The sequence below is a fragment of the Mastigoproctus giganteus genome, chromosome 3, assembly GCF_048544385.1.
Source record: "Mastigoproctus giganteus isolate SK-2022 chromosome 3, ASM4854438v1, whole genome shotgun sequence".
NCBI lineage: Eukaryota > Metazoa > Arthropoda > Arachnida > Uropygi > Thelyphonidae > Mastigoproctus > Mastigoproctus giganteus.
Genome location: NC_143577.1, coordinates 189,885,950 through 189,912,965, shown reverse-complemented (window position 1 = coordinate 189,912,965; position 27,016 = coordinate 189,885,950). Strand labels below are relative to the sequence as shown.

The following is a 27,016-nucleotide window of genomic DNA, read 5'->3' as shown; positions in this document are numbered from 1 at the left end:
GGATTACTTTAAAAGAAAGTAAATTTGTAGGATAGCTTCCCGACTCTAACATCCGTGCTATAATACTAGTACTAGTACTAGTAATAATACTAGTAAGTCTCCTCCTACTACTACTACTACTACTACTAATAATAATAATAATAATATAACTAATAGTAAATTAGATTTGACAACTCTCGAGTTGGCAAATGCAGTTAAACGGCTACAATTCCACATAAAACGTGGCCAAATAAAGTTTCATAACATTTCTTCGTCCACATTTCCTTTTGCTGCAACATGAGTCAGAGAGCAATCAAATTGAACTTCTCCGGGTGTAACAGTAGCGGGTTACGAACGCGTATAGATTGATATAATCTTGTGCAAATTATTTCCCGGCATTTCTTACAAACACCTGTTTATTCATAAAAATTCTTAAAGCACTTCTTACCGCTCGTTGTTAACTCACTTTACAAATCCCCTATAATTTGCGACTTGTTGCCGTGGTCGGAATTACTGTCAACTTTGGCAGTTCATCCCAGCCTGTACGTATGAGGGCGCTACTTCTTCAATACAATTAAGGAAAAAGAAAGACTTTACTACCTAACCTAACCTAACATAACCTGACCTAACCAAATATTACCAGACTGTGTCCGATCCCGAATATTATCTCCGCTACTCGGTCCGATCCGAGCCCGATTATGATTTCTGCTACCAGGCCCTTGCTCGTGCACACCTCTACCATGGGCTATCTCCTCTTTCACCTCAAATAAACAAGGATGCTTCTTCATACGTTGTAAATTTGCTAAGGTACGGAGAGAGAGAGAGAGAGAGAGAGAGAGAGAGAGAGAGAGAGAGAGAGAGAGAGAGAGAGAGAGAGACGGTATACGACGCTTGCTGGATTCATTTACCTCGACCAGCCAACCAACCCAACAATCGGAAACCTAAGACAGATGCCAAAGACGGCATCTGGACTTTTGTGAATAACAGCGCGATATACTTTAATTTATTGTCCCAAACATATCTTTTCAAAACAATGAGCAATTTTTCTACATGAAGTGCCCATCGTTTCGAAAAATTCACCACAGAAACTCCTGCAGCACCGCGAAACCGGTATGGAAAGTGGAGACGAATTAAGTCTCCTTAGAGATAAAAGGAGAACTTCTTTTATTCATATCACATCTTAGCATTTAGAATGCAACCCATTTACTAGTTCCAGTAATTGGCAATGCAAATCCAGTTCACTTATTTACTATGCAATTAAATAGGAATTCTCTCAAGGACGTCAGGACTAATGGCATAATAATGGCATGTAATTTAATAGTTCAACTGCCTGTGTCTCAATTATATAAACAAATTGTGTTGGAATCAAATATCGTCTATATCGTTTCTACTGGTGTTGCCTAATACGAAACCTTAAACAAAAAATTTAATCGAATATTAATGATTATGTTTATTTCAAAGGAAATTATAATGGTGTCGTTGTGGGATTCCATTTTCAGATTGTTATTTGGATTATGTCCAGATAATTTAACCCTACGGATATTCAAAATGATAAAGGAATTTTGTCTCATATTTAAACTACTAATTGGTTACACGGTGTACAGTTAGGAAGTTGTCTCTGACATAAACATCCCATTTACGGAATGTCTTTCCAGAGTAGTGAAACTCCTGTTGTTAACAACCAAAAAGGACTTTTGTCATCCAGTGAAGTTACTTTAATTCTTGTGTTGAGTGTCCTGATTACAATTTTTGTTCTTCAAAGCAAGAAGAAACGTCGATTACCTCCAGGACCAAAAGGACTGCCTGTTGTCGGCTACTTTCCATTCCTCACTAAGGAACCTCACAAAAAACTTCATAAATTGTGTCAGAAGTATGGAAACGTTATAAGGTAAAAACTGTTGCATTATATTAATTCGTTAATAATTAATAGGTAAAATATTTTTAGCACAATGAAAAATTTAAATCAGTAAATTCAAGTACAAATAAATGTTGAATCACTTAGAATAAACAGCAAAGTCAAATGGCAAAGCCAGGAGGTAAAAGCAAAGTGATAAAACTTGGTAATGTAAGAGAATGATTGAGTAACCATCGAGGATTCATATTAAGTAAGCTACAACTGATACAAACTGATGTTAATAATTTGTAAATTGAGAATAGTTGATGAGAGAGAGATAGTGTAGTGTACTGTAGTATGGTTCAAATATATGGAAATTGATATGCTTGTATGTAATTATTTGTTTTTTTTATGTAAATGCTGTATATAATGTTCATTAAAGGTTTGTAAATTTATTGAAAAAATGGTGCCTTTAATGTTCTGCTACCACCCGCTTTACGCACCGTAGAATCTAGAATTTTCTGTGAATTGCAGTCAGATTTGCGTTTGTGCGGTGGGACTGTTACTTCAGTACGGTGCAAGTCAAAACAACAACAAAAACAAGCAAATAATAACATTATGTTATTCCCCCCACAACCTCGATAATGACCCAGACAGAATCACTTCGGAAAAGAGACAAAGACTTGGAGAAATATCAGGTCCAAGTGAGTTATCCGATTCCTGACGACTCCCTGAAATAGTGAGATGCCCTTAGGAAAAATGTCACCCTTCTTTATCCAGAGGGTTTGGTTGGGTTAGTCGGCTCTCCTAAATCTGTCAAAAGGCTTCGCTCAGTCAATATACTTTTAGAGACCGGAAATTACAGACATTCAAACAATAGATGACAGATAACAGCTGCTCTGTGCCATCTATCGGGGGCGAATGCTTATTACAGTTACCCTTCCCCCATAAGAACACTTAACTCATATCGTGGTGTCATTAGCGATTGGTATATCATCGAAGTGTCTGAAGAGGAAATCTGTTCTGAAATGACATTCCCACCAACAGAGTTCCATTCCATGCTACCTGTTAAGTTCAAGAAAACTCGCACAAAAGGATCAGTCAGCTGCAACTCCTATATCGCGACCTCCTAATGCTCTAATAGTAAGAAAAGAAATTGGTCGAGGAAAGATAAGAAGCCTGAAGCACCTCATAGTCCTCAAGAAAAAATATTTCGAGGGAAAGGATGTACTGGACGAAACAGCTTTGGCACTCATTGCGGAGGAAGAAAGGAACCCAGGACAGCGTCCATAATTTCCCAAAAGAGCTATATTCAAGACTGAGAAGAAGTAATCCTTCAGCACTTCAGAAAGTGTCTGATGGATTCACCAAGACAGAATAACGCCTAAATCCATAGAGTGGAATTATCGTGAATTCCGGCAAAATACTAACCACACCAAGTCCCTTCTGCACAAGCACAGCCAGTTTTATTTTGCTGGCAGGAACTACATTTCAAGGCAAATGAAAACCATTCCTTTCATAATACTACTATCGTAAGCAAGGATAGAACTGGGGATGGACCTGCCCATGGAGGAGTTGCCATTCTAGTGGGCAACTTAACCCCATTCCAACATGTACCAGTTTTCATTAACTTAGAATCGGTAGCATTTGACCTTATAGCTGCGTTTTTTATTAATAATCTCTTCGATTTACTTGCCACCTGGGGCTGATGTCTCCCAGAGAGACCTTGATGATCTCATTGTGCAACTGCCTCCCCATTCTTACTTCTTGGGGATTTTAATGGACATAATACATTGTGAGGTAGTGCTAACATCAATGATAGGGGCCGAGTTATAGAGCATATGCTCTCTGACAATGGACTCTCCATTCTAAATGTGGGAACAAACCTTTCCTACCTACCCGTACTTATTCTGCCGCTAATCTTTCCATCTGCTCCCATTTTCTCTTCTCTTTCCTCACTTGGAGGTGGAGGAAAACCCGTATTTTAAGCGATAATTTCACCCTAATTAGTGGTAGACTGCGCCTTCCATTTTATTTACTAAGGTGGAAGGTTGATCACGCTGACTGGATTGTCTTTCAACATCTGGCAAATCCTCTTGTCTGAATGTCTGCCAGACAGTCAGACAAGAGCCCATCCGTGATGCAGTCATCACAGAAAGTATTGTCTATGCAGCTGCATAGACAATACCTGAATAGAAAGACCTGAATTCGAGTCCCTTCGATGATATTAGGAATTTTTACGGGCCTTTTTCACAACGTGGCTGAGTTAGTCGGTTTCAGGTGAGGGTAGCTTTTTTTTTTCTCCCAAAAATTCGGGTCCAGAAAACAGAAAATCGACCTCGGAACATATTCAATTTAAAGACATTATACACGGAGCAATATGGCCTTAGTCGCTGATGCTCCTAAAAGCTATTCTACAACAACTATAGTTGAAAAATTTGCAAAATTCTCCGCAATAACATCATTTCCCCCAAAAAAAAAAGTGATAAATACTGTTGGGGATGGACGCTATGTGGTGATTTTTCAAAGAATTATACTTTTAGTAATGACCACTGTTATACAACGTGGCTATTAACATAGCTCATTCATTTAATAAGTAAATTCCTATAAATTAATGTTACGTTTAGAGAACCTTGCCGATACCAATCATCACACCGTGTTCTGAATATTTTCAGTATACTGTGAATTCGAAGTGTATTATTTTTTATAAAAATATTAAAAATTAAGCTATTTTTTATAACCGTGAACAACTGGATTTTATTCTGTCAGTCTGTACTTAGGAAGTCGCTTCGTCGTAATACTTGGGGATTTTCAGTCTGTGAAAGAAGCTTTCAGCAAACGGGCATTCCTTGGAAGACCTCATGATTCTCCTTTTGAAATTATCAAAGATTTCACTGGTAAGTATGGAAGACTTTTGCTGTATAAGGAAAATAACTAATGATGTCTATGTTATGGATAAAGCTCGAAATAAAAAGTTCCGTAAACATATTTCAAACATTTTCTAACGTGTGTTGGAAAATGTTGAACAGCAACTCGTTAAATAAAATGCAATTTTGAATCATGACGAAGAGAAGTTCCTAAAATTTACAGTGTCAATAAAAAAAGTTTTAGTTCATAAGAAATATTAAATTCTTGCATTTTGTTTTTCAAATTATGAAAAAGAACACTTACAATTATAAAACAAATGACAATGCAATATTTAAAAAAAATAAATAAATAAACAACTCGTTATTCCGGGATACACTGAAATATATAATTATGCTTCCAGCATTTATTTTTTTTTTAAATTGGGGAAGAGTCCTGGCAAGTGAACTCTCCGTAAAGCATAGATTTTATAAATTGTCAGAGACTGTAGAATTGGGACGTCCATCAGTGGATCACGGGTTGTTTGATGACCAAAGATAGAAGGTCATCATAAACAGATATTCTTCAGAAAGGACTACAGAAATAATTGGTGACCCTCAGGATAATAGCGAAGAGAATACAGGATGGGCTACAAATTTTTTTCTGACGACTTGGAGGTTCGTTACCGACCCGAACTCAGCCGGGTTGAGGGGTTCTCCAGCTGCACAGTTCCCATATGTTTGGCTCCGAGATTATTCCAGTGGTCATTTTGGCAGTTAGTGTGAGGCCTCTTTCCATTATAATGTTTGGCAGTCGGGCAAAAAGTTCAGTGTGGTTGCCACCCCAGTTGTTCTTTGCTGGGGTGGACGATGATGTTTATGTGTGATCCAACGAAGGAGCCAGTATTCGGAGGAGTACACACGCTTGATATTCGTGGGGGCTGCAGATGCCCATATTTCTGAGGCGTATAACACGACGGAGTATACAGAGGTATATACGTACCGCCGAGTCACATCCAGATCCTTAACGTGAAGTATTTGTTATTTGGTAATCCACCGTATTTTGCAGAATTTTGTTATAAGCTTGCCAATCTGGGGCTTGAAGGTCAGTTTGCAATCGAAAACTACTCCCAAGTCCGTATGTGTATTTACCACTGGAAGGAGAATGCCATCTAGAGAAGCTTGGACTTCAGTGGGTTGGTGCTTCAAAGAAAAAACAATTTGGGCTGATTTTGCAGGATTAATAAGTAGTCCAAATTTATGGAGATAGGATTCTAAGTCGTGTAGCTTTCGATTGATGTTTTCATTAATTTTTGAGATATGTTCGCCCGGGTTAATCTGGGTGTGTAACTTAATATCGTCAGCATAGCAGATTAGGTCTTCTCTCTCTTGAACAAATGGAATAATGACTGCAGTGAATAATACTCCGGAAAGGACTCCGCCTTGGGGGACTCCCGCAATGATTTTTCTTGAGATTATATCTTGATCCGCTGTAAGAACAATGATTCTGTCTGAGAGCAGGGTTGTTATAAACCACAACATGTCACCTTTTATATGGGAGTAATTTTCTAGGAGGTGAACGAGCGAGGGACTGCTGATTGAGTCGAAGGCAGCTTCCAGGTAGACGTACGTAACTGCAAGTTCTGTTTTAGCTTCTAGTGCTCTGAGAATGGTGCTGGTAATGGATGTTAAATTGGTGACTGTTTATCTTCCGGGAATGGCATAGTGAATTTGTGGGGGTTTTTGAGGTAAGATTTGATTGGTGATGGTTGAAAGTAATGCCTTCTCCATAAGTTTCAAGAGGCTGGAAGAGCGAGAGATTGGCCTGAACTGTTTAATGAGGGATGCAGATTGGCATTTAGGATGCCGCCTCACAGAATATCTGTTCCAGAGAGGGGGAAAGTAGTGCTGCGTTAAGACACGTTTAAAAATTGAGAGTAGTGGATCAATGATAAACGTGCTGAGACACTTGATCATTAATTGTGGCACGAGGTCAGAGCCTGCAGTTGCGGTGAGTGGCAATCCATTTATAGCAGTTATAAGCTGCTTCCTGGTGATGCTAACGTTGGCGAGCATATCCGTTGGGATGTTGTTGACAGGTAAGTTGCCTGGATATGTCGGGGCCACATTGTTCGAGAACCGTGCAATGTGGTCCATCCACAGTTCAAGATCCAGTGTTTTAGGAATTCCTGTGTGCCGAGAGTCATAAAATGGTTTGCCTTTTTGCAGGGTTGCTTTTAGATGTTTTTTGATTGCAGATGATTTCTGTGGTGGTTGAACATTGCCCTTGCTCTGGAGAAGGCAATCCGATCTTGTACAGCGCCTGACTCTTTCCATCTCTTATGCAGATTTTGTTTTTCTTGGAAGGTTTTGTGCAGTGCAGGTGTCCACCAAGCTCTTGAACGGGGAGTGATGCAGACAGTCTTTGTCGCTCCGTAGTTGGCAATGGTCCGGATCCACCTGGTCATGAGGTCCACAGCCAACTGAAGATCGCAATTGTTGAGAGCTTCCCAAGGGATGGAGGATGCGGCTTCGAGACATCGTGGTGGATCAATGAATTTGGGGGATGTTATTTCTTTTTTCTTTTTTGGGTCTTGAATATTGAAGTTAGGTGCGGCTAAGTGCAGGAGTATGGCAATGGGTTCGTGATCGGATTGAAAAAGATTGTGAGAGTTGTCTTCGAGGTCGCATGGTGCTGAGGAGAATACCAAATCTAAGAGATTGGATCCTCTCGTGAGGTGGCAGTTGAGAAGGCTGATACCCAGTGAATGCATACTGCTAACGAGTACCCTACTAAGATGTGCGAGAGTAGGTGGAAGATTGAAATCTCCACAAACAATGTGCTTAGCAGAGGCGTAGAGGTGATTCACTAGCCAATTGATTACATCTTCAATGATATCACTGTTTGGGCCTGGTGGAATATATACTATTGCTATGTCTATCAAGTAGGTGTTAAACTTGAGGGACACCATGGCAGCTTCAAATGCAAGGGATTGGCTTACCACAGAATGTACCAATGAAAAGAGGGTGGTATTGTAGAGTATTGCGACTCCGTTTGTTCCAGCAATTTGATTGAGGCGTTGAAGGCCATGAATGGATTAAATAAACTAAATGTTGAAGCCGTCTTTCCTCTTGCTCAGATTACACACGTGAGATTAGGGAGAAAGGAATAAGAATTAGCATTAGTAGAGGCATATAATGCAAGAAAGCAAGCATATACAGCATCTGCCAAAATTCACTCATCCATTCGCTTCAAACGTTTCTCTAGTTCTGCCTTGAATTTATTTAAGCGCTCAACTTCTACAACGACAGATGGAAGTTTGTTCCAGCAATTTGATTGAGGCGTTGAAGGCCATGAATGGATTAAATAAACTAAATGTTGAAGCCATCTTTCCTCTTGCTCAGATTACACACGTGAGAGCGGCATAAATCCAAATCGAGGAAGAATGGTTGCAGGATAGATGTGCAGAAATTTGCCTTGAACTACAAGTATATAGATAATTAATTTTTTAATGAACAAAGCTAATACCAAATTACATAACACGGAGTGTAATAAGTAGACAAAGACATTATGTACTATTCCACTTTTATTTACAGGGCTGGAGTCCTTAAATGGACAAGCATGGACAGAACAGAGAAGATTTGCGATGCGCATTCTAAAAGATTTAGGATTGATCACATGTCGGATGGAAGATCACATAAAGGTAAAATCCTTTTTGTGTAATATCCGTGGTATTCTACTCTGAGTTCCCCATTTTATTTATTACGCTTATTATAAGACTGTGCAATTTACCAGTTAAGACTGATATGGGCCATTTAGAATTTTTAGATTTGGTTATAGCTTTTTATATATCCATAATTTTAATATGATTCCAGAGTTGCTCTAAAATTATGTAAAAATTCAGAGATAACACAGAACGTACAGTATCATGATTATCGTTACAAATCCCATAACTCAGTAATGATTAGTAACGTTGCCTTTGTGTGGTCTCCATAAGTGCTGAAGATGTTCGTGAAGACTGAAAACATAAAGCGGTTGGTTTCGAATTTAAGATTATCTCTAACACGCACTATTAAAAAAAAGAAAATCCTCTCTTATCTTAACCACTGATTGCGAACGCATAAAGGCATAAGAAACCATATTCTTAATAAAACTGGAGAACAGATTGAGTGTAGTGGTTCACAATTTTGATCCCTTTATCCGGAAAATTTCAACAACTTATTGCAAATGAACCGCGTGCAATATTCGTATTCTATGTAGTTAATACCATTTTTGCATTTAGGTTTTTTCATTAAAAAAATGTTCGTGACATAAGTACTGTATATATATCAGGAGACTATATTTTAAGACTTTAAATATCAACTTGTTAAGAATTTAAATATTATCATGTTAAGAGTTTAATATTACCATGCTAAATTTTTAAATATCACCATTTGTCGATATCTGATAACATACTGGTTTCATTTCTAGGAGGAAATAGTAAGGTTTATGGAGATATTTAAAGAGCAGAAAGGGAGGCCAGTGTCCATTATGAAATACATTACAGAAAGCGCATCAAATAACATCACTCCCTTTTTATTTGGAAAACAATTCAAACAGGGGGAACCGAAACAAATTGTTCTGCGAGAATGTCTCAAAGAGGAGTTGGCATTTTTCACACAAGTTGGTATTGCATCATTTCTGCCGATTCTGAAGAAACTTCTATTGTTGCTTAAAGCTTCTAGTTATCAAACTGTGTGCAAACTCCAACATCAGGTTATTAAACTATTTGAGTAAGTATTTCTCTTAACATATCGAATATTTAAACAGTTTTATTAAGTAATAATAACTTAAGATAGGTAGTCAAAGAAATGTGGCATAAGGAACACATGCCACATTTCTGAAGTAAATGACATGTCCAATCGCCGTGTCAACCCACGGCATTGTTCCAAAGTGCATCCATAAGAGATTAGCAGCAGTAAGCCTTCCAAAGAACACTTACATCATTTTACAGAAAACTGCGATCCAGAACATCTGTAGGATAGTCAGAGAGTTCCTCTATCTATAATGGTAACCAAACATAACCACTCCACACACCTGGTACCAATACCCGTAGCGTAATGGGGAGAAAACAATTTGGAGACGAAAGAGGTAACAATAATAAAGACATTACAACGACCGCCATCAAGACATGTACACAAGACGTACAACATTCGATCAGGAACTCTCACAACTGGCGAACCCCAGGACCTACAAATACTTGGAGACGATGCAGGCTCAGCAGTTAGAGTACAAGGAGTCCAAGGCCTGCCTGGCCGAAAAATCTCATCAGAGACTCAAGAAACCTGCTCAACACAAAGCTGAACGGAGGGAAGACAGTTTAAGCCGTAGACATCTATGCAGTCTCAGTGCGAATATTTTCCTTGGGGATCATAGATTGGACTAACACCGAGCTGGAAGATATCAGGAGAAAGACAAAGACAATCATGACCGACAGCCACTAAGATCACCCAAAAGTCAGTTGTGGACAGGCTGAAATTAGCTCCGAAAGAAGGAGAAAGTAGCCTGGTAGACTTCAGCGAGAAACAGAAGACAGCGATCGTCGCCAAGCTGAAGGATTACTACCAGAAAAACTCAGAAGTATCTACTATCGGCCATATGGAAGATAAACAAATGGAATACCCCAATCAACCTAAGCGAGGAGTCCGCTCCCGCCCAGACGAAATAAATCAAGCTGGAAAGGTGGGCAAAGAAGACATTCCATGGCAGACACTACAATGACCTCCATGAATATCACACACATCAAATGGCTCCCACTGCATGGTTCACGAGCTGGAGGATGTTCCCCGAGACTGAAGGATTAATGCTTGCTAACCAAAGACTAGGTAATCAACACCAAAATCTACAAAAAATACTTCACAAATAAATTTGAGGAGCACGAGATTAGACAGTCTTCATAGCTACGCGCACGCGCACTTATTTTTATCAAATAATACAACTGTAAGTTGAGTTAAAACACTACGGGATCTCTGTGTCAGATGACAATTTTCGATGATGCCACGAGGCCTTTGAAACGATCCAACACATCAACGCAGGATGCAAGATGATCACCCAGATAACGGACAAGACAATATCCCGCACATCAGATCGGACATAACCCTTGTCGACAAGACAGAAAAGGCTACATTTTCAAAGATTTTACATAGCGGAACCCAACACTGGCAACTTCCATAAAACACACGAGGAAGAAATCAACAATTACATGGACATAAGACAGGAGACAAAGATAAGTGGCATATGAAACAAGTAAGGACCATCCAGATCATCGTGCCATCCACTGGCATGGTACCAAAGAGAAAATAACACTACTCAACAGTCTAGCAGTACTAGGTCTCACAGAGAATACGTACAAGGAACTGCAGAAAGCCGCAATCCTGAACACTTGTAGGACAGTCAGAAAGTTCCTCGACTAAGAGTAACACCAGACATAACAACCACCCTATGCACTTGGTACCAGTACCCCTCACGGAGTGTAACCCCCATCGGGAGAAAAAATAATAATGATAATATACTACTAGGGGGCTTTGCCCCCTGCTCGCTGCGCTCGCTTCTGTTGATAAAATAAAATAAAATACTTACAGAAGCTTTCGACACTGTGTGTGTGTCTCTTACTCAGCTATAAATACATATATACGTTACTAGATCTATATAATATCGGTATAGACTGACAACTCTTAAAGAAAAATTACAATCGTAGTGCGAAAAGCATCATTTCATCTGTAGCTCTATTGTGCTCAACCTTCACAGAGTTACCAAGTATTGCACTACCTCGAATTAATAACGCCCACTAATAGAAAAGACTATTGTTATTTATTCTCGGTGGGCGCCACTACGCAGACGGCACCGTTTCAAAGCTAGTTGGCTTTTCATCAGTGGGTGCATTTCACACTACGATCGTAGTTTTTCTTTAAGAGTTATCTATGATGTATCTACACTGATATTATATAGAAATAGAATCTTAAACTCTTAAAATATTATGCCTTGTTGCATTTAGTTTATTTAAATAAATACGCTACATACGGAAATCAAGAATGGTACCGCGTGGTCACGTTAAATAAACATAGCGCATGACCACGCTTAAACAGAAGCTTGTTTTACCACAGAAAAACAAGCTTCTGTTACGTAATTTTGTATTTGTTATGTATTTCCACGTAATCCGTATCTCTCTTCTCCCATTGGCTGAATAAATATCACTAGGAGGAAAACTATTTTAATGTATGGAAAGATATAAATTTATTTGATGTAGTATTACATAAACATATTTAAAATCCAGTACGCAGAAAATGAACGATGTTTGATTACATTACTACATGAAATAATTGCTGTGTGTATTTCTGCAGGGAAGAAATAGAAGAACATAGGAAATCAATTGATATCAATAACATAAGGGATTATATGGATGCCTTCCTAATCGAAATAGAGAAAAATAAGGACAAAAGTAGTTCATTTAATGGTAGTGTATTAGTGTCTCATTTATATATGGATTACATTTGTTTTCGTATTAATTAAAATAAAACTTAAATATTGATGATTCAATTAATATTATCAGTACTGCTTTAAATAGTCAAAATGCAAAGAAGGGGACCTTTTTTCTGCATTTTCCAGTGAAAGAATACAGTTCACTCATAATTTTCCTAAAACGAATTAACTAAAAAAAAGAAAAAGAAACAATTTAATTCTGCTTCAACCTGTATCAAATTCTCCCTTCCACTATCTCGGAGGAAGGGCCAATAATAATTGGATGGATCCTCATGAGATCCAGCTTCTTTAATATAATATTTTATATTCGTAATTTCTTTATTCTTGTCCTCCAAATAGAAAATTTGGTAATGCAAGAAAAATCCAAATGTATATATTTATTTATATTGTTTCGAAATTAAAATATACACTCTCCAAACCGCTGACTTTTTTGACAGCTCTTGTGCGAATTATGACAATCGAATCATAAGTTCAGTCCCAATAATACATTGTGGATTTTGTGTGTATCTCTCTTTGATACCAGTAGTCCAACAAAAAACCATGAAATATGTCACTGGGAATAAGCAAAATCTGCCGAGGCCACTGTGGGTACCATTATTAAAGTGCTGTGTGTTGTTTATGTTGTTCATCTGGACACTTATTTACCAGGACTACCAGGGTGAGCATTCTGGCATCCGTCCACAGCACGAGGATCCATGCCAAGTCACTAGAGCGATGCCAGTCGGAGTCCACTCTCCCCAGCTAGGAAAAGAAGGTTGAGTACTCGAGAAAGAAAGGAAGGAAAAATTGGAAGACAAGAGTTGGGATCGCAAGTTAGAGGATCTCAAAGGCGATCAGGAGGATAGGATGGCACTAGTGGGAGAGCATTCTTGGGAATGGTGTAAGAGAAGACAGCATAAAGTCTCTCAAGGAAGGGGAGGACAGAAATGAGTTATCTAACCAAAAAATCAACTAGAGCATTCTTACCCCAGAGCAGAACGGGCAACAGGAAGAGGAGACCTGGGCAGAAATCCCAAGCTAGAAAGGAGGTGTCAGCTGAAAGTTCTTTCCCTTGGGGAAAGAACTTTCAGCTGACACCTCCTTTCTAGCTTAGGATTAGCAAAGACACTAGAGCAGGGGTGGCGAACATTTTAAAGGCTGCCAAAATTGGTTAAATCTTTTAAAAACTACTCTAGTGTGCCCCTCGGAAGGCAATATTCAAGATATTTAATCACACATTGTTTTTCACAATTTCGTCAGTACCTCTCATCACTCCTACTTCAAACAAATCATTACATGAATACAGCTATTTACTGAATGATGTGACGTCATTACATGCTTGGCAGAGAGGATGGCCGTGCGTAGGTCACGACTCAAGGTGGATTCCTGGAGTGATGTGTTGTTTCGAAGTTTGAAAACTTTTTGGGACGTGCTGAATTCCGCGTGCCCAAAAAAAAAAATTGTATGCGTGCCATAGGTTCGCCAACCCTGCGCTAGAGGAAATAACCTCGGTGTGGAATTACGCTTAGATGAAAGCCCCACTAGGAGCAAGAAAATTCTCACTGCGGAACGATATTTGCACGAAGACAGTTCAAAGGTCCTTGGGCAAAGGCAGATTATGTGGTTGTCCAGCGGAGCACCCTAGTCTGGGGCCGGTTGAAATGCAGGAGCGGCAGCAGCAGCAGCAGCATTAGTCTGGAGTTGTCTTTTCCAATTGAATAGCGTGGTGCAGAAGCGCATAAAGGCATTGAAGGAATCCTTAGTTTTTAGGTGAGGGTGAAAAGTCTGGAGGTCTAAGAGATTACTTTAAAGAAGAGTCCAGGTATACAACACAGTCCAGCATAAAGTAACTCCAGATTTCCATCTCGCATAAATGCAGTGTTGAGTCTGTTTGGTGTGACTTAAGCACTGGGAAAGAAAAAATGAGAGTAGGTGTGTGTTAAAGGGTAATGATCTGATGAGTATAATGAGCAATTGTGCAGAGAAATAGAGTGGGTAAATAAATAAGAATGTCTTATAATGGGGGATTTTAACTTTCTAGATATCGACTGAAACTTTTGATTTGGTCACTCGCACACTAGCAAAACTTTTGTGGATTTATTTGATGACTGTTTTCTACAGCAACATGTTCGAGAGGCAACCAGAGGGAGTAATACTCTTGATCTGATTATCAGCGGTGATTATTTATGCATTAAGAATTTGCAGATAAAGGAACCAGTGGGTGACAGTGATCACAAATGTGCTGATATGGGAGTTACTTAAAGATGTAACTACCATCAAGCTAAAGGGAAAGGCTTTTGCTTTGGTAAAGGTGACTACAGTGGACTCGGACAGTTTTTAAATTCTGTACAGTGGGATCAACTGATGATGTTACCAACGTTGAATTCTAAATGGGAAGCCTTCAGGGACTTAATTTTGGAGACTGCTAGGCTTTTCTTTCCAACTAAGAAATACTGTTCAAGGTTTAGGCCTAAATGGATGTCAGATGAATTAATGAGGCTCGTGGCAGAGAAGAAAAATGCATGGGATGCATGTAAAGTATCAGGTGACACGGGGGCCTATGGCAGGTAGAAACTAGTCTGTAATTATGTCACAAAGGAAGTTAGGCAGGCGAAGGCGATTACGAGAAATTTTTGGTAAAAGATGCAAAGAAAAACAGCAAAGAGTTCTTTATTTATGTAAACACTAGAAGGAAAGGGACGAATCAGATTGGACCACTTAACATAGATGGATTGACTATTGATGACCATGCTCAGGTAGCTGATAAACTGAATGAGTATTTTGCGTCTACATTTACACATGAGGAATTATTCAATGAGGGGAGTGCCAGAAGTTTATCAAACGCTAACAGGGAGCTTAGTGATTTTGTAATAACTGAGAGCAAAGCGGAGGAGAAATTGTTGAAGTTAAACAGAAGGAAGGCACGTGGAGTGGACGGGATCTATCCAGTTATAGTAAAGGAGACAGAAAAGGAAGTAAGCAAACCCTTCGCCATAATTATGAGAGATTCCTTGGACTCAGGGGAGATCCCGATGGGTTGGAGGTGTGCAAATGTATCACCAATTCACAAAGTGGGTTCAAAAGGTAACACAAGTAACTAGAGACCTGCTAGTTTAACTTGTGTTCCGGGGAAATATAACAGAATCATTGGTTAAAGAAGCATTGCAGGATCATCTAGATAAGACTGCCGTAATAGTTAAGACACAGAATGGGTTTGTTAAAGGGAGATCTTGTCTGACAAATTTGATTGGATACTACGATGTGGTCAAAGGAATTGAATACCAAAAATAATTTTGATATCATATACTTGGATTTCAGGAAAGCTTTTGATACTGTTGCACATGGAAGACTGCTGTACAAATTGGAGAGGTATGGCATTAAGAATAAGTTGCTACAATGGATGAGGGGATGGTTGAGTGGGAGACGACAGAGAGTGGTAATCAATGGACACTGCTCCACGTGACGAATGTTGTTAGTGGAGTTCCCCAGGGTTCGGTGTTGGGCCCGTTGGTGTTTTGTATATTTATCAATGATATTGATGAAGGTATATCATATTTAATGTCCAAGTTTGCAGATAATACAAAGGTTGGCAGAGTTGTTAACGACAATAAAGACAGTATGCTACTCCAACTGGATCTAGATAAGTTGGGAAAATGGGATGAGAAGTGGCAACTGAAGTTTAACATTGATAAATGCAAAGTACTGCATATGGGTAGCGATAACCAAAGAGAAATGTACCAACTGTGTGGTACTGCACTCACGGAAGAGGAAAATGAAAAAAGACCTGTAATTGTGCAGTCAAATATGAAGTTCGCTGAGCAGTGCAGACGGGCTCCCAGAGCGGGTCATGGAGTCTTGTCAATGCTATATATGAATTTTTCTAGCAGGGACAGGGAGGTAATTATCCCGTTATACAAGGCAATGGTCAGGCCACACTTAGAGTACTGTGTACATGTTTTGAAGTCTCATTTTAGGAAGGATATAGAGTTGCTAGAACGAGAATAAAGAAGAGCAACAAGATTGGTGAGGGGAACAATGGGGTGCTCTTACCAAGAAAGACTTAAGTTCTGCGCAGATTGCAGCGCTGGAGAGTAGGCACCTGCGAGGTGATCTGATTGAGGTGTATAAGGCCCAAGCGTTTAGGGCATAAGCCTCAAGCTATGAAGGAGTCTAGACTATGTATAAATATAGTGCAAATGCATCAGGAATACATAGCTATATCTGAATAAATCAGATTATTAATAAAACGGCATCGTTTTAACTTAAAATCTTTAGCTTTAACTTAAAATCAGATTATTAATAAAACGGCATCGTTTTAACTTAAAACGATGCCGTTTTATTAATAATCTGATTTATTCAGATATAGCTATGTATTCCTGATGCATTTGCACTATATTTATACATAGTCTAGACTCCTTCATAGCTTGAGGCTTATGCCCTAAACGCTTGAGTCTAAATATATGATACACCATCAGGCATCTCTCATATTGTGGAGTTATACTTCATAACTGTTTTGCCATCATTGCATCACTCGGGTACCTACCCACCCACCGAAGAAGGGCCAAATAGCCCTGAAACAGTGCTGCTAGGGGGAGCTTGATGATGTCCGGAGTTTCCGAGAATAGGTAACAACAGCCTTCTCCACTGGGGAAGCGTTGCCTATTCGAGGAGTTTATGAGTTTTTGAGTGGTGTGAGTTGAAGGAGTTACTGTCCCTTTCATTCTTCTACACTGTTTCTTTTCCTCTTCCACTCCTACTATAACTTTCCCTCTACCTTTTTTGCTTTTCTAAGTCTAATAGGGACAAGTGGATATTCGAGTAGATATTCACATACATACATCAAATAGCCCTGAAACGGTGCCGTCTGGGTGGTGGTATCCATCTGAGAATAAGTAACATTAGTCTTCTCCTTAGGTGAAGCGTTACTTATTCGAAGTAGTGCAATATCATGGCAACTCGTTGTGAAGGTATTCACAATATGAGATATAACTTAAAACGATGCCGTTTTATTAATAATCTGATTTATTCAGATATAGCTATGTATTCCTGATGCATTTGCACTATATTTATACATAGTCTAGACTCCTTCATAGCTTGAGGCTTATGCCCTAAACGCTTGAGTCTAAATATATGATACACCATCAGGCATCTCTCATATTGTGGAGTTATACTTCATAACTGTTTTGCCATCATTGCATCACTCGGGTACCTACCCACCCACCGAAGAAGGGCCAAATAGCCCTGAAACAGTGCTGCTAGGGGGAGCTCGATGATGTCCGGAGTTTCCGAGAATAGGTAACAACAGCCTTCTCCACTGGGGCGATGATGTCCGGAGTTTCCGAGAATAGGTAACAACAGCCTTCTCCACTGGGGAAGCGTTGCCTATTCGAGGAGTTTATGAGTTTTTGAGTGGTGTGAGTTGCAGGAGTTACTGTCCCTTTCATTCTTCTACACTGTTTCTTTTCCTCTTCCACTCCTACTATAACTTTCCCTCTACCTTTTTTGCTTTTCTAAGTCTAATAGGGACAAGTGGATATTCGAGTAGATATTCACATACATACATCAAATAGCCCTGAAACGGTGCCGTCTGGGTGGTGGTATCCATCTGAGAATAAGTAACATTAGTCTTCTCCTTAGGTGAAGCGTTACTTATTCGAAGTAGTGCAATATCATGGCAACTCGTTGTGAAGGTATTCACAATATGAGATATAACTTAAAACGATGCCGTTTTATTAATAATCTGATTTATTCAGATATAGCTATGTACTCCTGATGCATTTGCACTATATTTATACATGGTGTATAAGGCCTTGAATGGGCTGAGCAAGCTGAATGCTGATGGGATTCTTCCTCTTGCTCAAACTAATAACCTGAGGGGCACAGTTTCAAACTAAGGAAAGATAGTTGTAAAATAGAGTTGCGGAAATTTGCTTTTAACCAGCGGGTAGTTGATTGGTGGAACAGGCTTCCATCTTTTGTTGTGGAAGCTAATAGCCTAAATAAATTTAAGGCTGAGCTGGACAGGCATTTGGAACGAATGGATGGGTGAAATGGTAGGTTTTTTTTATTTTTATTTTGGATGATGCTGCATAAGCTTGTATCGTATGCCTCTACTAATTCATTCTTGTCTCATATGCCTCTATTAATGCTAATGCTAACTGTTTTCTTGTCTTTTAGAATGGATGCTGAAGTGTAATGCTAACACATGGTATAGCGCTGGAACAGAAACAGTGAGCACATCCATTAGTTGGACCATTCTTTTGTTAGCTAAATATCCTCATGTGCAGAGAAAAATTCAGAAAGAACTTGATGAGATTGTTGGGAAAGACAGACTTCCTTCTTGGAATGATCACCAACGGATGTTATACACGTACGCCACTATGCTGGAAATTCAAAGATTTTGTTCTGTGGTGCCAATGGGTCTCCTCAGACGGTAAGTAGAGTTTATGATATATATTGAATTATGAATACTTATTATAACGGATTAAAGTGTGAGTGTGTCTCACCACATACGGAACACGCGATTTTAAATGTGATAAACTGATAAAAATGTTATTATATTTAAGATTTATTATAGAATTAAAAAAAAAAAAAACACTTGTGCTAGAAGTTGTCAAAATAATAATACAACGGTGTAAACCATAGTTTATTTAGCTAATAACAAAATTTCTATATATTAAGGTAACGTTTCGGGAACCTTGTCGGAAACCAACCTCCTGAAACGGTACCTTAATGTATGTGGATTTAGTTATTGGCTTAATAAATTACCTTAATATTTAAGTGATATAAGACTGGTCATCATATAAAACTAGATTTCATGCGAAAGCAACACGCAATGTCCTTCTCCAACTATATTATATTTAATGGAATATCTATTCCATGATTCAGGGAAAGTTTGCTGCAAAAGGATTGTATTCAAATTTTTATCTAGCACATCAATAAAAGTTTTGGCTGAGGCACATGAGAATGAAGTGGAATGTCATTAAGGCCTGATATCAGCTTTCTGTAAACGGTTATAAACAGTCGATTGCATCAGTTATTGCCGTTGTGGGTAGCACAGTTGGTTGGAAAATTAGTCAAATTTTTTGCCTAATTTTTTTCGGTGTCCGTGAAATTTTTTAAATTAAATAATGAATCACCCCTGCTTTAGCTCGAATCACTTCTGAATTCTCGTTAGTACGGATTTCACTAGACTCCTTAAATAATTTATCAATACTACGCCATTCTGGAAACAAATGAACACATGATTCATTCAGATTGTATATGCTGTTGTTGCCTTTTCACTTTCCATTCTAGATAGTCTCATACATTTTCCATAACACATTCAATCTGCTGATATAGTTGGGCAATTTAAATATCCTACCTTCTGATAATATTCTTCATGTCAGTTCCAAACAGTTGAGGTCTTGTGATTTGGACAGTTGTCAATCTAGAATAGAAGAGTATCGAAACCATGAATGTCCTTCAAATGTTCAACAAGGGGAAAACCAAAATAAAATGGTTTCCCCTTGGGTTACCTTCCAAAAAATAAAAATAAAAATAAAAATAATTCAGTAATTTCTCGGAGCAAAATTACAAAATAGAATTTAAAAATTTTGGCAGTGAAAATTTTTGACATTTTAGTAACTTGAACAAAGGCAAAGGAGTGTACGGTATATATCCTGCAACTTATAATAAATGGGACTGCATACGAATGCAACACGCTGGGAGTGCTATTGAGATTATCATTACACTCCGAGACCACGTCTCTAGACTGGATAAAAGCTAATGACTCCTGAAGCCAGAAATAAGGGGTGCGATGGACACCAACAACAACAACCCAGCGAGTTTGGTTTCAGTGGTGGGAAAATGTGAAATATCATGAAAAATGTGGTTAATCATACAACACAGGACAATCTCGATACGAATGGTGTTCCCAACGGATCACAGCTTGGATTCTCGAGGGGAAAGTCTTGCCAGACCAATCTAGTTAATTATTAAGAAGAAGTGATAAAACAACTGGATTCAAGGAAGAAAATTCCCATTATTTATTCATTTAATCAAGTAAAGAAAAGTTACGTCCACCCCTTGACAGCAATAAAATGCTAGGAGGGTAAACAGAATTATAAAAATGAATACAATATCAATATTGAGTAAAATAAAATATATAGAGATCAATTTAATAATTAATTACAGAAGTTAAGACAGATTAGATTCAACATAATACTCTAAATACATTCGGCGTCTGGCCAAGAAGGGTGCGGGGATGCTTGAAGATGCTGCAGGCTCTTGGGAACAGGAGAAGTAGCGCATATCATCCTCCAATATAGTAGCCACGTAAAGCGATGGTGAAATGAAAGATCTAGAATTGCAAGATTGTGTAGGTATCAGCTAAAACGTTTGATCTGTAGGCTTTGTCGACGCAAATCGTCTCAGGGTTGATATTCAAGTCGTTGGGAGTACAATCGTGTTTGCTGGGAACATATGGCTGAGAGAGCTGATTTGGTTGAAGGCAAGTCTGATCAAAGATGTTTGCCCGTTAGTTATTCTGCTGTTCTTCTTGGGCAGGATACGGCTATCGATGTTAGGAGCATACAGTCTATCCGAAATGAGCTTGGAGAGGGTAATTATGTTGCGAGCAGTGATGATTTGCTTCCAAGGGATCATTCCATGCAGCGAATGTAGTATTACGCTGGAGATAGTAAAAGGATGTCCTGAAGTCCTATTGAGGGATCGAAAAAGCCAATACTCAATGCCCAAGAAATGTATTTCCAGATTTCCGATGTGTAGAGTGCCACTGGTACCACAGGAGTTCGGACAAACCTAGTTATTAGCTTACTGCCGTAACCAACCAGTTCCTGTCGAGCAGACCAAAGAGCTGTAACGAATTTGTTTCTTGCTTCCTTGAAGTGCTCCAGAAAAGACAGGTTCGAAATGACCAAACCTATGTGAGAGTTGACAAGTTTAATTTGATGTCCATTTATAGAGATGCGCATTGTATTTATTCTTCTCCTCTTTGTAAACGTCATCTGGGCAGATTTTTCGGCATTCAACTGAACACCAGTGTATGGAAGAAATGTGCTTATCCCATAGATTTGTTTTGTTGCAGCTCGCTGGATAGAGAGCGCTTGCTTCTTCTGATCCGAATGAATAAAGAGCTTCAGATCGTGGGCTGCTGACAAAACACCACCTTGTGGAACCCTTCTGAAGACAGTAAAGGATCGTGAGAGATCATTGTGCTCAACAAATAGCCGTCTTTCCTGCAAAATATTTTTGAGTACAGTGAGGAGGTTATCCGAGATCCTGAAGTAGTTCTTCAGGATGTGAAGTAAAGATGTGATGGAAATCCTATCATATGCAGATTTAGGCCTCGAATTCTTCGGAATGGGTTTGACGCCGTAGGATGTCCAAAGAGCTAAAACAAAACAAATCTCTCTCATAAGCACATTTCTTCAATACATTGGTCTTCAGCTAATTTTGCTTTAATGAAATTTTGCGAACATCTTCGGTGAGGCACCGAAGATGTTCGCAAAATGAAGACAGGATATTTTGATGATGAACAAAAGAAATCTATCAGGCCTGTCGGTAGTTTTGTTCGGTAACTCGTTTATTACTTTCAACAGATTTTCCTTTGTGATCTTAAGTGTAGTCAGAGGGATCAAATCGCGTAAGGGAATAGAGAAGGATTGAATAGATTCTTCCTTTACGCAACTCTCACTAAAAGTACTGTCTGCCCATTCTGTGAAGAGGCTCTCATCCATCTGAATATTCTTGCAGTGCGTTGCAAATGGCTGCTTCGAGCATACTAATCTGTTAGCTTTATATCTATAGTTGGCTTGTCGTTTTTTCTTCAGAAAAGAAGCACATTTCTTTTTAAAGTTAATAAAATCGTGTGTGGTTCCAGAACTCTTCCATTTCCTGAAGACATAATTAGATTGCTTATCTAGAAAGGCGGGCTTCAGGTCTCATGAGAACCATGGTTTTGTCCATTTGGAGATTTTGATGGTCTTTGAAGCTCCTTGAACAGCTATTGCTGTCAGGGGGAAGCAAGGCCATTAGTGATTTCATCGATCGGCAGGGTGGAGAGTATCCCAGTTGGTTGAGGTGAGAAAACTCATAATGACATCTTGCTTGATGAAATTAACTGAAAAATGGTTTTGGTTAGGACTTCATGATCATCAGAATGCATCGACTGGAAGGTAAAGGCAAAGATTAGTGGTTTTTTGTCTGAAATAAAGGCAAAGGTCGGGATTGTGGGCGTTAAATCTGCAGTACGATAAAATACTATGTCTAATTCCTGGTTGCCCCCTTGTAGGCTGTGATTCAAGGAAATCCAGCCTTAAATTTTCGATGAAGGTAATGAAGTCTCGTCTAGTTTCAGAGTGTCTTGTGGTGGGCATACTGAAGCCCCCTGTAAGAAAGGTTGGTTTATGAGGAGTGAGATGGGTCGCGAGCCATGACTGCAATTCATCCCTGGAGTCGTGTGTATGATCAGGTGGAAGATAAATTAGACAAATTATGGATTAGGTGATTTCCACATGTAACATTGGCACATAAAGCTTCAAAGCGTTCTGTACTGCTGATCTTTAGGCAGGAAAGTGAAAAATTACGATAGTAAATAATTATTTTTTTAACATTTTAACATGTTTACCTTGACTTCATACGATCTCCATGAAAGGCTATTTGTAAACCAAAAAAAAAAAGGAGGATCAATAACGAGAACTTTTGTTCGATCAAGGAATTGCTAAAAGAAAGGCGGAGAGCAGTAATATACGAACATTCCTAGGGCATTATTATTGCGACCACTTTTCTATCTCAGCTTCATTAATTGACATCATTGGAGAGCAGGAGAAAGTGTCAAAATTTGTTGTTAACGATCCTTCCTAACCCTTCACAGAAACACGCCATTTTGTTTCAAAAATTATTACTTAATCGGTCTGAAAAATAGCAGTGGATATTTCATGCTTTTAAATGTATGATTTTGCACCTAGGGTTCAGAAATCCAGAAGATAATTGTAATTTCAAACGCTTGAGGACGAAGACGGTTAGGTTTTACGATACAAACAGTCAGACTTGAAATTTTCCATGCAGTGTAAACATTTAGGTAAGAAGGCACATGGTCTCCTGACTATGATATATCATTTCCGTTTAGTAAGTAGGTCAATGATATATCATAGACAGATTTGATCAGGGGTGCAATCAATGTTCATATGAAGAACGCTTAGAAGGGTAGGAGGTTTATAACGCCCTGAAAAGAATCAGGATAATGAATGAGGCAAGTCCACTAACGGAGGAGAAAAAAAACTGTGGGGGGGGCGAATTCAAATTTCCGGATGTAAAAGAAGACTGGATCAAGAATTAATATATTCCAAAATTTTATACACCACGATAATTTAATAAATGAACTACACGTTACAAACTTTTTATCACGTTCTTCTTGTTCACATACCAAATGAGTAATAAAAAACATTATAAATTTCCCTTTCTCAAACTGATGACATCCTATTGTAAGAGCCATCTATAATCCAATCCAGTGTCTAGCGTGCTTACAGCCTATCGTTCTCTGGCATCCCGTTTCATTAATCCTTACTAAATTTTATTGTTTAAAAGATCATTCATAGTACCTCTAGTTTCTCTCCTTATTTCTGTTTGAAGCCACCTAGCTAAACTGCTTGATATAAAAAGCTTTTTTTATTTTTATTTCTTCAAAGTCTCCTCCCCCCTCCACCTATTACAGAGTTCCTATTATTGTATGCGTGAAAAACACTAGTGGAATATTGGAAAACTACGTTATGGATTGCCCAACAATGGTACAAGTTTTTCTGATGTGATGGCCTTGTTTGTTTCCAGAGAATGTTACTTGCCAGAGTGTGTTGTCTCAACTAAGAAGTTTGGTGCAGGTGGAGTTGTTTCGCTATCACGATTAATTCACGATCACAGTTAGAGTTGTTTCCTTTTCGTTTGGACTTGGACTGTTGGACTTCTTCCCTCATAAAATGAACGACACGAGACACATTAATGTTCCTACAATTCCGCTGTTCCTGTACTGTAGTACCGGTATGGAGAAAACCCTGACTGTATTGACTCAGTTTAAAGACGTGAGAGTGCGGAAATTTCATTGACATGCCGAGAACAACGACCTTACCCCACTCAACGACCCTACCCCTTTGGAATGAAATGACCGTCGACTTCCGAGAGGAAAACACTTCTGCGATCAGCAGCTGAATTGACCGCTAAGTTGAAGGGGAAATATAAAATGTATCGCCTTCCTGTTATCAAAATTGGTCCGGAATCTACCATCGAGGATACAGTGGGAAATTAAGGCGAAATATTGGCTAACAAGTAATTAAATGCTGAATCAGTAGAAAGTTCTTTAAAACATGCAGATAAATCTGTTTGCTGTTGGCATATAGTGTATTTCTCTAAACATTATCCTTAACTATGATGATTATCCGCGAATATCTTGAATTAGATGCATTTTTATATGAATTAAATAAATACAAGAATATTTCAGTCAGATAATACTCCACTGACGTTCTCTTACAAATTTGTATTTGTAAGAGATACAATATTTGTATTTACGTTATGAAATACAATATTTGTATTTACAAATATTGTATTTCATAACGTCACCCTAAATAAGGGCTAAAAGTAAGTAAAAGTAAATATAAATCCAAGTGTAATTTTAGATATTAACTCCTGCGGTATATATATATATATATATATATATATATATATATATATATATATATATATATATATAATTTTCCAGGACCACTGAAGATACCAGTGTTGCTCAGTTTAGCATTCCTAAAGATACTATTGTTATTGCTAATCTGTGGGCTATTCACAATGATCCAAATTACTGGAAGGAACCAGAAAAGTTTATGCCGGAAAGATTTATCTCAACAGATGGACAGAAGGTTATTAAACCAGAAGCATTGATTCCGTTTTCATATGGTAAGTATGTGATTGTGCATACCATGAAAATATGATTAATAATAATACTGAGTTCATTGATATAATAAGATATTTATTATTAATTGTTTAATTAATTATAAGATTCAAAAAGTATTTTGTTTCTGTAATTTATTTATAATATTCTTATCCATTGAGTGATCAATGAATTATGATTATCTACCAAACAGCGCGTCGAGCCACCGTTCGCACGAATAACAGCCGCTATTCACCTAGACGTTGATTCCACTAGATGTCTGAATGCGACTGTAGGAATCTGCAGCCATGCTGCCTGCATGGCTTTCCATAGTATCGAAATAGATGAAGATTGAGTGCCAATATGCCTAACTTCCCGTTCCAAAACATTCCACAGGTGTAAAATTGGATTGACGTCGGGCGAATTTGGAGGCCAACCAAGACGGGTGATAACTTCACTGTGTTCCTCGAACCACTTTTGCACAGTATGGGCCCGATGACACAGCGCATTGTCATCTTGGAAGACACCGTTTCTGTCCGAGAAAAAATGCAATATGGCAGGGTGCACATAGTCTCCTAAGAGCAGTGGAAAGTTGATCCATACGCAATAGGATCATAGCTCTTGCCAGATAAACATGCCCCATATTAAAAAACCACCGCCACCTACCTATATAATGGGCACTATGGACGATGGGTCAACTGACTCTTGTGATTGCACCACACACGAAGACGTCCTTCGGCATGTTGCATAAGGTATTTGGACTTATCCGACCAGTACACTCGTTTCCAGTTCTCCACTGTCCAACGAGCGTGCTGACAATCGTAGGATGGAACATTACGCAGCTTGCCAATTCGAATAAATCCTTAATGCTCAACAAAGCAATGAAATGGGCTATGTCATAAAACACCTTTTAGAAGAAAATTGTATTCTGGCTTGCTGAGCTACTGCAGTTTGATTAAGGGAGCCCTTATGGCATTAATAAACACTGATAAACAAAAAACATTTTAGGTGTATCCAGTTTGATTTTTATACAAATAAAACTTCAGTGAATTGATCCATAAAAATTATTTGCAGAACACATATGCATATTGTCATTACTTATATTTCTCAAAATATTTTATTAAATTACATTCAAAATTCTGAAAAACCGGCTCGACCAGATTTTTATGTAGTGTTTTCCTTAATATAACTGAAATTGAGATTTTAATATAATTCATAAGTGGTCCAATCAAGGACTGAGCTTCCTGGACAGAATCATTTATATTTATGTGGTTTCATTATTTTTAATTATTATATTTACATTTAAAATGAAGAAATTCAATATTTCATGTACTGTATATGGCATGAGCTAATTCCAGAAAAAGTTAGAAGGTGGAATAATGTAAGTACTTTATTTTACACTAATTCATTCTACGTTGAGGTGCAAGAAAAACCCTGAATTTACTAGAACAAAAATTTCTTAGGAAAAAAACTAAAGTAAATACATGAATTTGAATAAACGCGTGTAAATTTACTTGAAATTCAAGTTGTAATCCAAACTTGTAATTTCACCGTGCTTTTATTATGTTTTTTTATACTTTTAGGTAAGCGATCCTGCCCAGGGGAAACATTTGCGATGGTCGAAATTTTCTTGTATATTTCGATGATCCTTCAGAAATTCACGGTTTCAGTTCCACGAGGGAAATGTTTAGAAACTGAAGGAACTCTTGACATTGTATACCATCCCAAACCATATGAAGTGTGTTTTCAAACCAGGGATTGATAGGGAGGAGAAAAACAACAATTTTCAAAGTTATGATTATCCATAAGAAAAATTTATCTGGGCAAAGAGATAGAGATTTATATCCGGTTCATGAAAGATCCACTACACAGCATCTGTAAATGAATTAACACACTAATGTTGAATAGAGTCACATTTTATATAAACCACAGAGATATTACTTTTAAAA

General features: G+C 38.3%; 2 protein-coding genes across 2 annotated transcripts in view; one reads left to right on the top strand and one right to left on the bottom strand.

The window, feature by feature from the left end:
- LOC150088501 (cytochrome P450 2J2-like) overlaps positions 1-11,360 on the bottom strand; it is a 35,284-nt gene extending 23,924 nt beyond the window's left edge. The window contains exon 1 of the mRNA XM_090369543.1: positions 11,276-11,360. The gene's annotated coding sequence lies outside the window, so the exon portion shown is untranslated. The remainder of the gene's footprint in view (positions 1-11,275) is intronic.
- On the top strand, positions 1,623-26,945 carry LOC150088500 (cytochrome P450 2J4-like). The gene is made up of 8 exons (XM_090370195.1): positions 1,623-1,867; positions 4,583-4,710; positions 8,254-8,360; positions 9,128-9,429; positions 12,037-12,149; positions 18,332-18,587; positions 24,906-25,093; positions 26,651-26,945. The coding sequence occupies exons 1-8, from the start codon at positions 1,623-1,625 to the stop codon at positions 26,827-26,829; spliced, it is 1,518 nt and encodes a 505-aa protein (XP_090226321.1). The 3' UTR covers positions 26,830-26,945.
- The last annotated feature ends 71 nt before the right edge of the window (positions 26,946-27,016 follow it).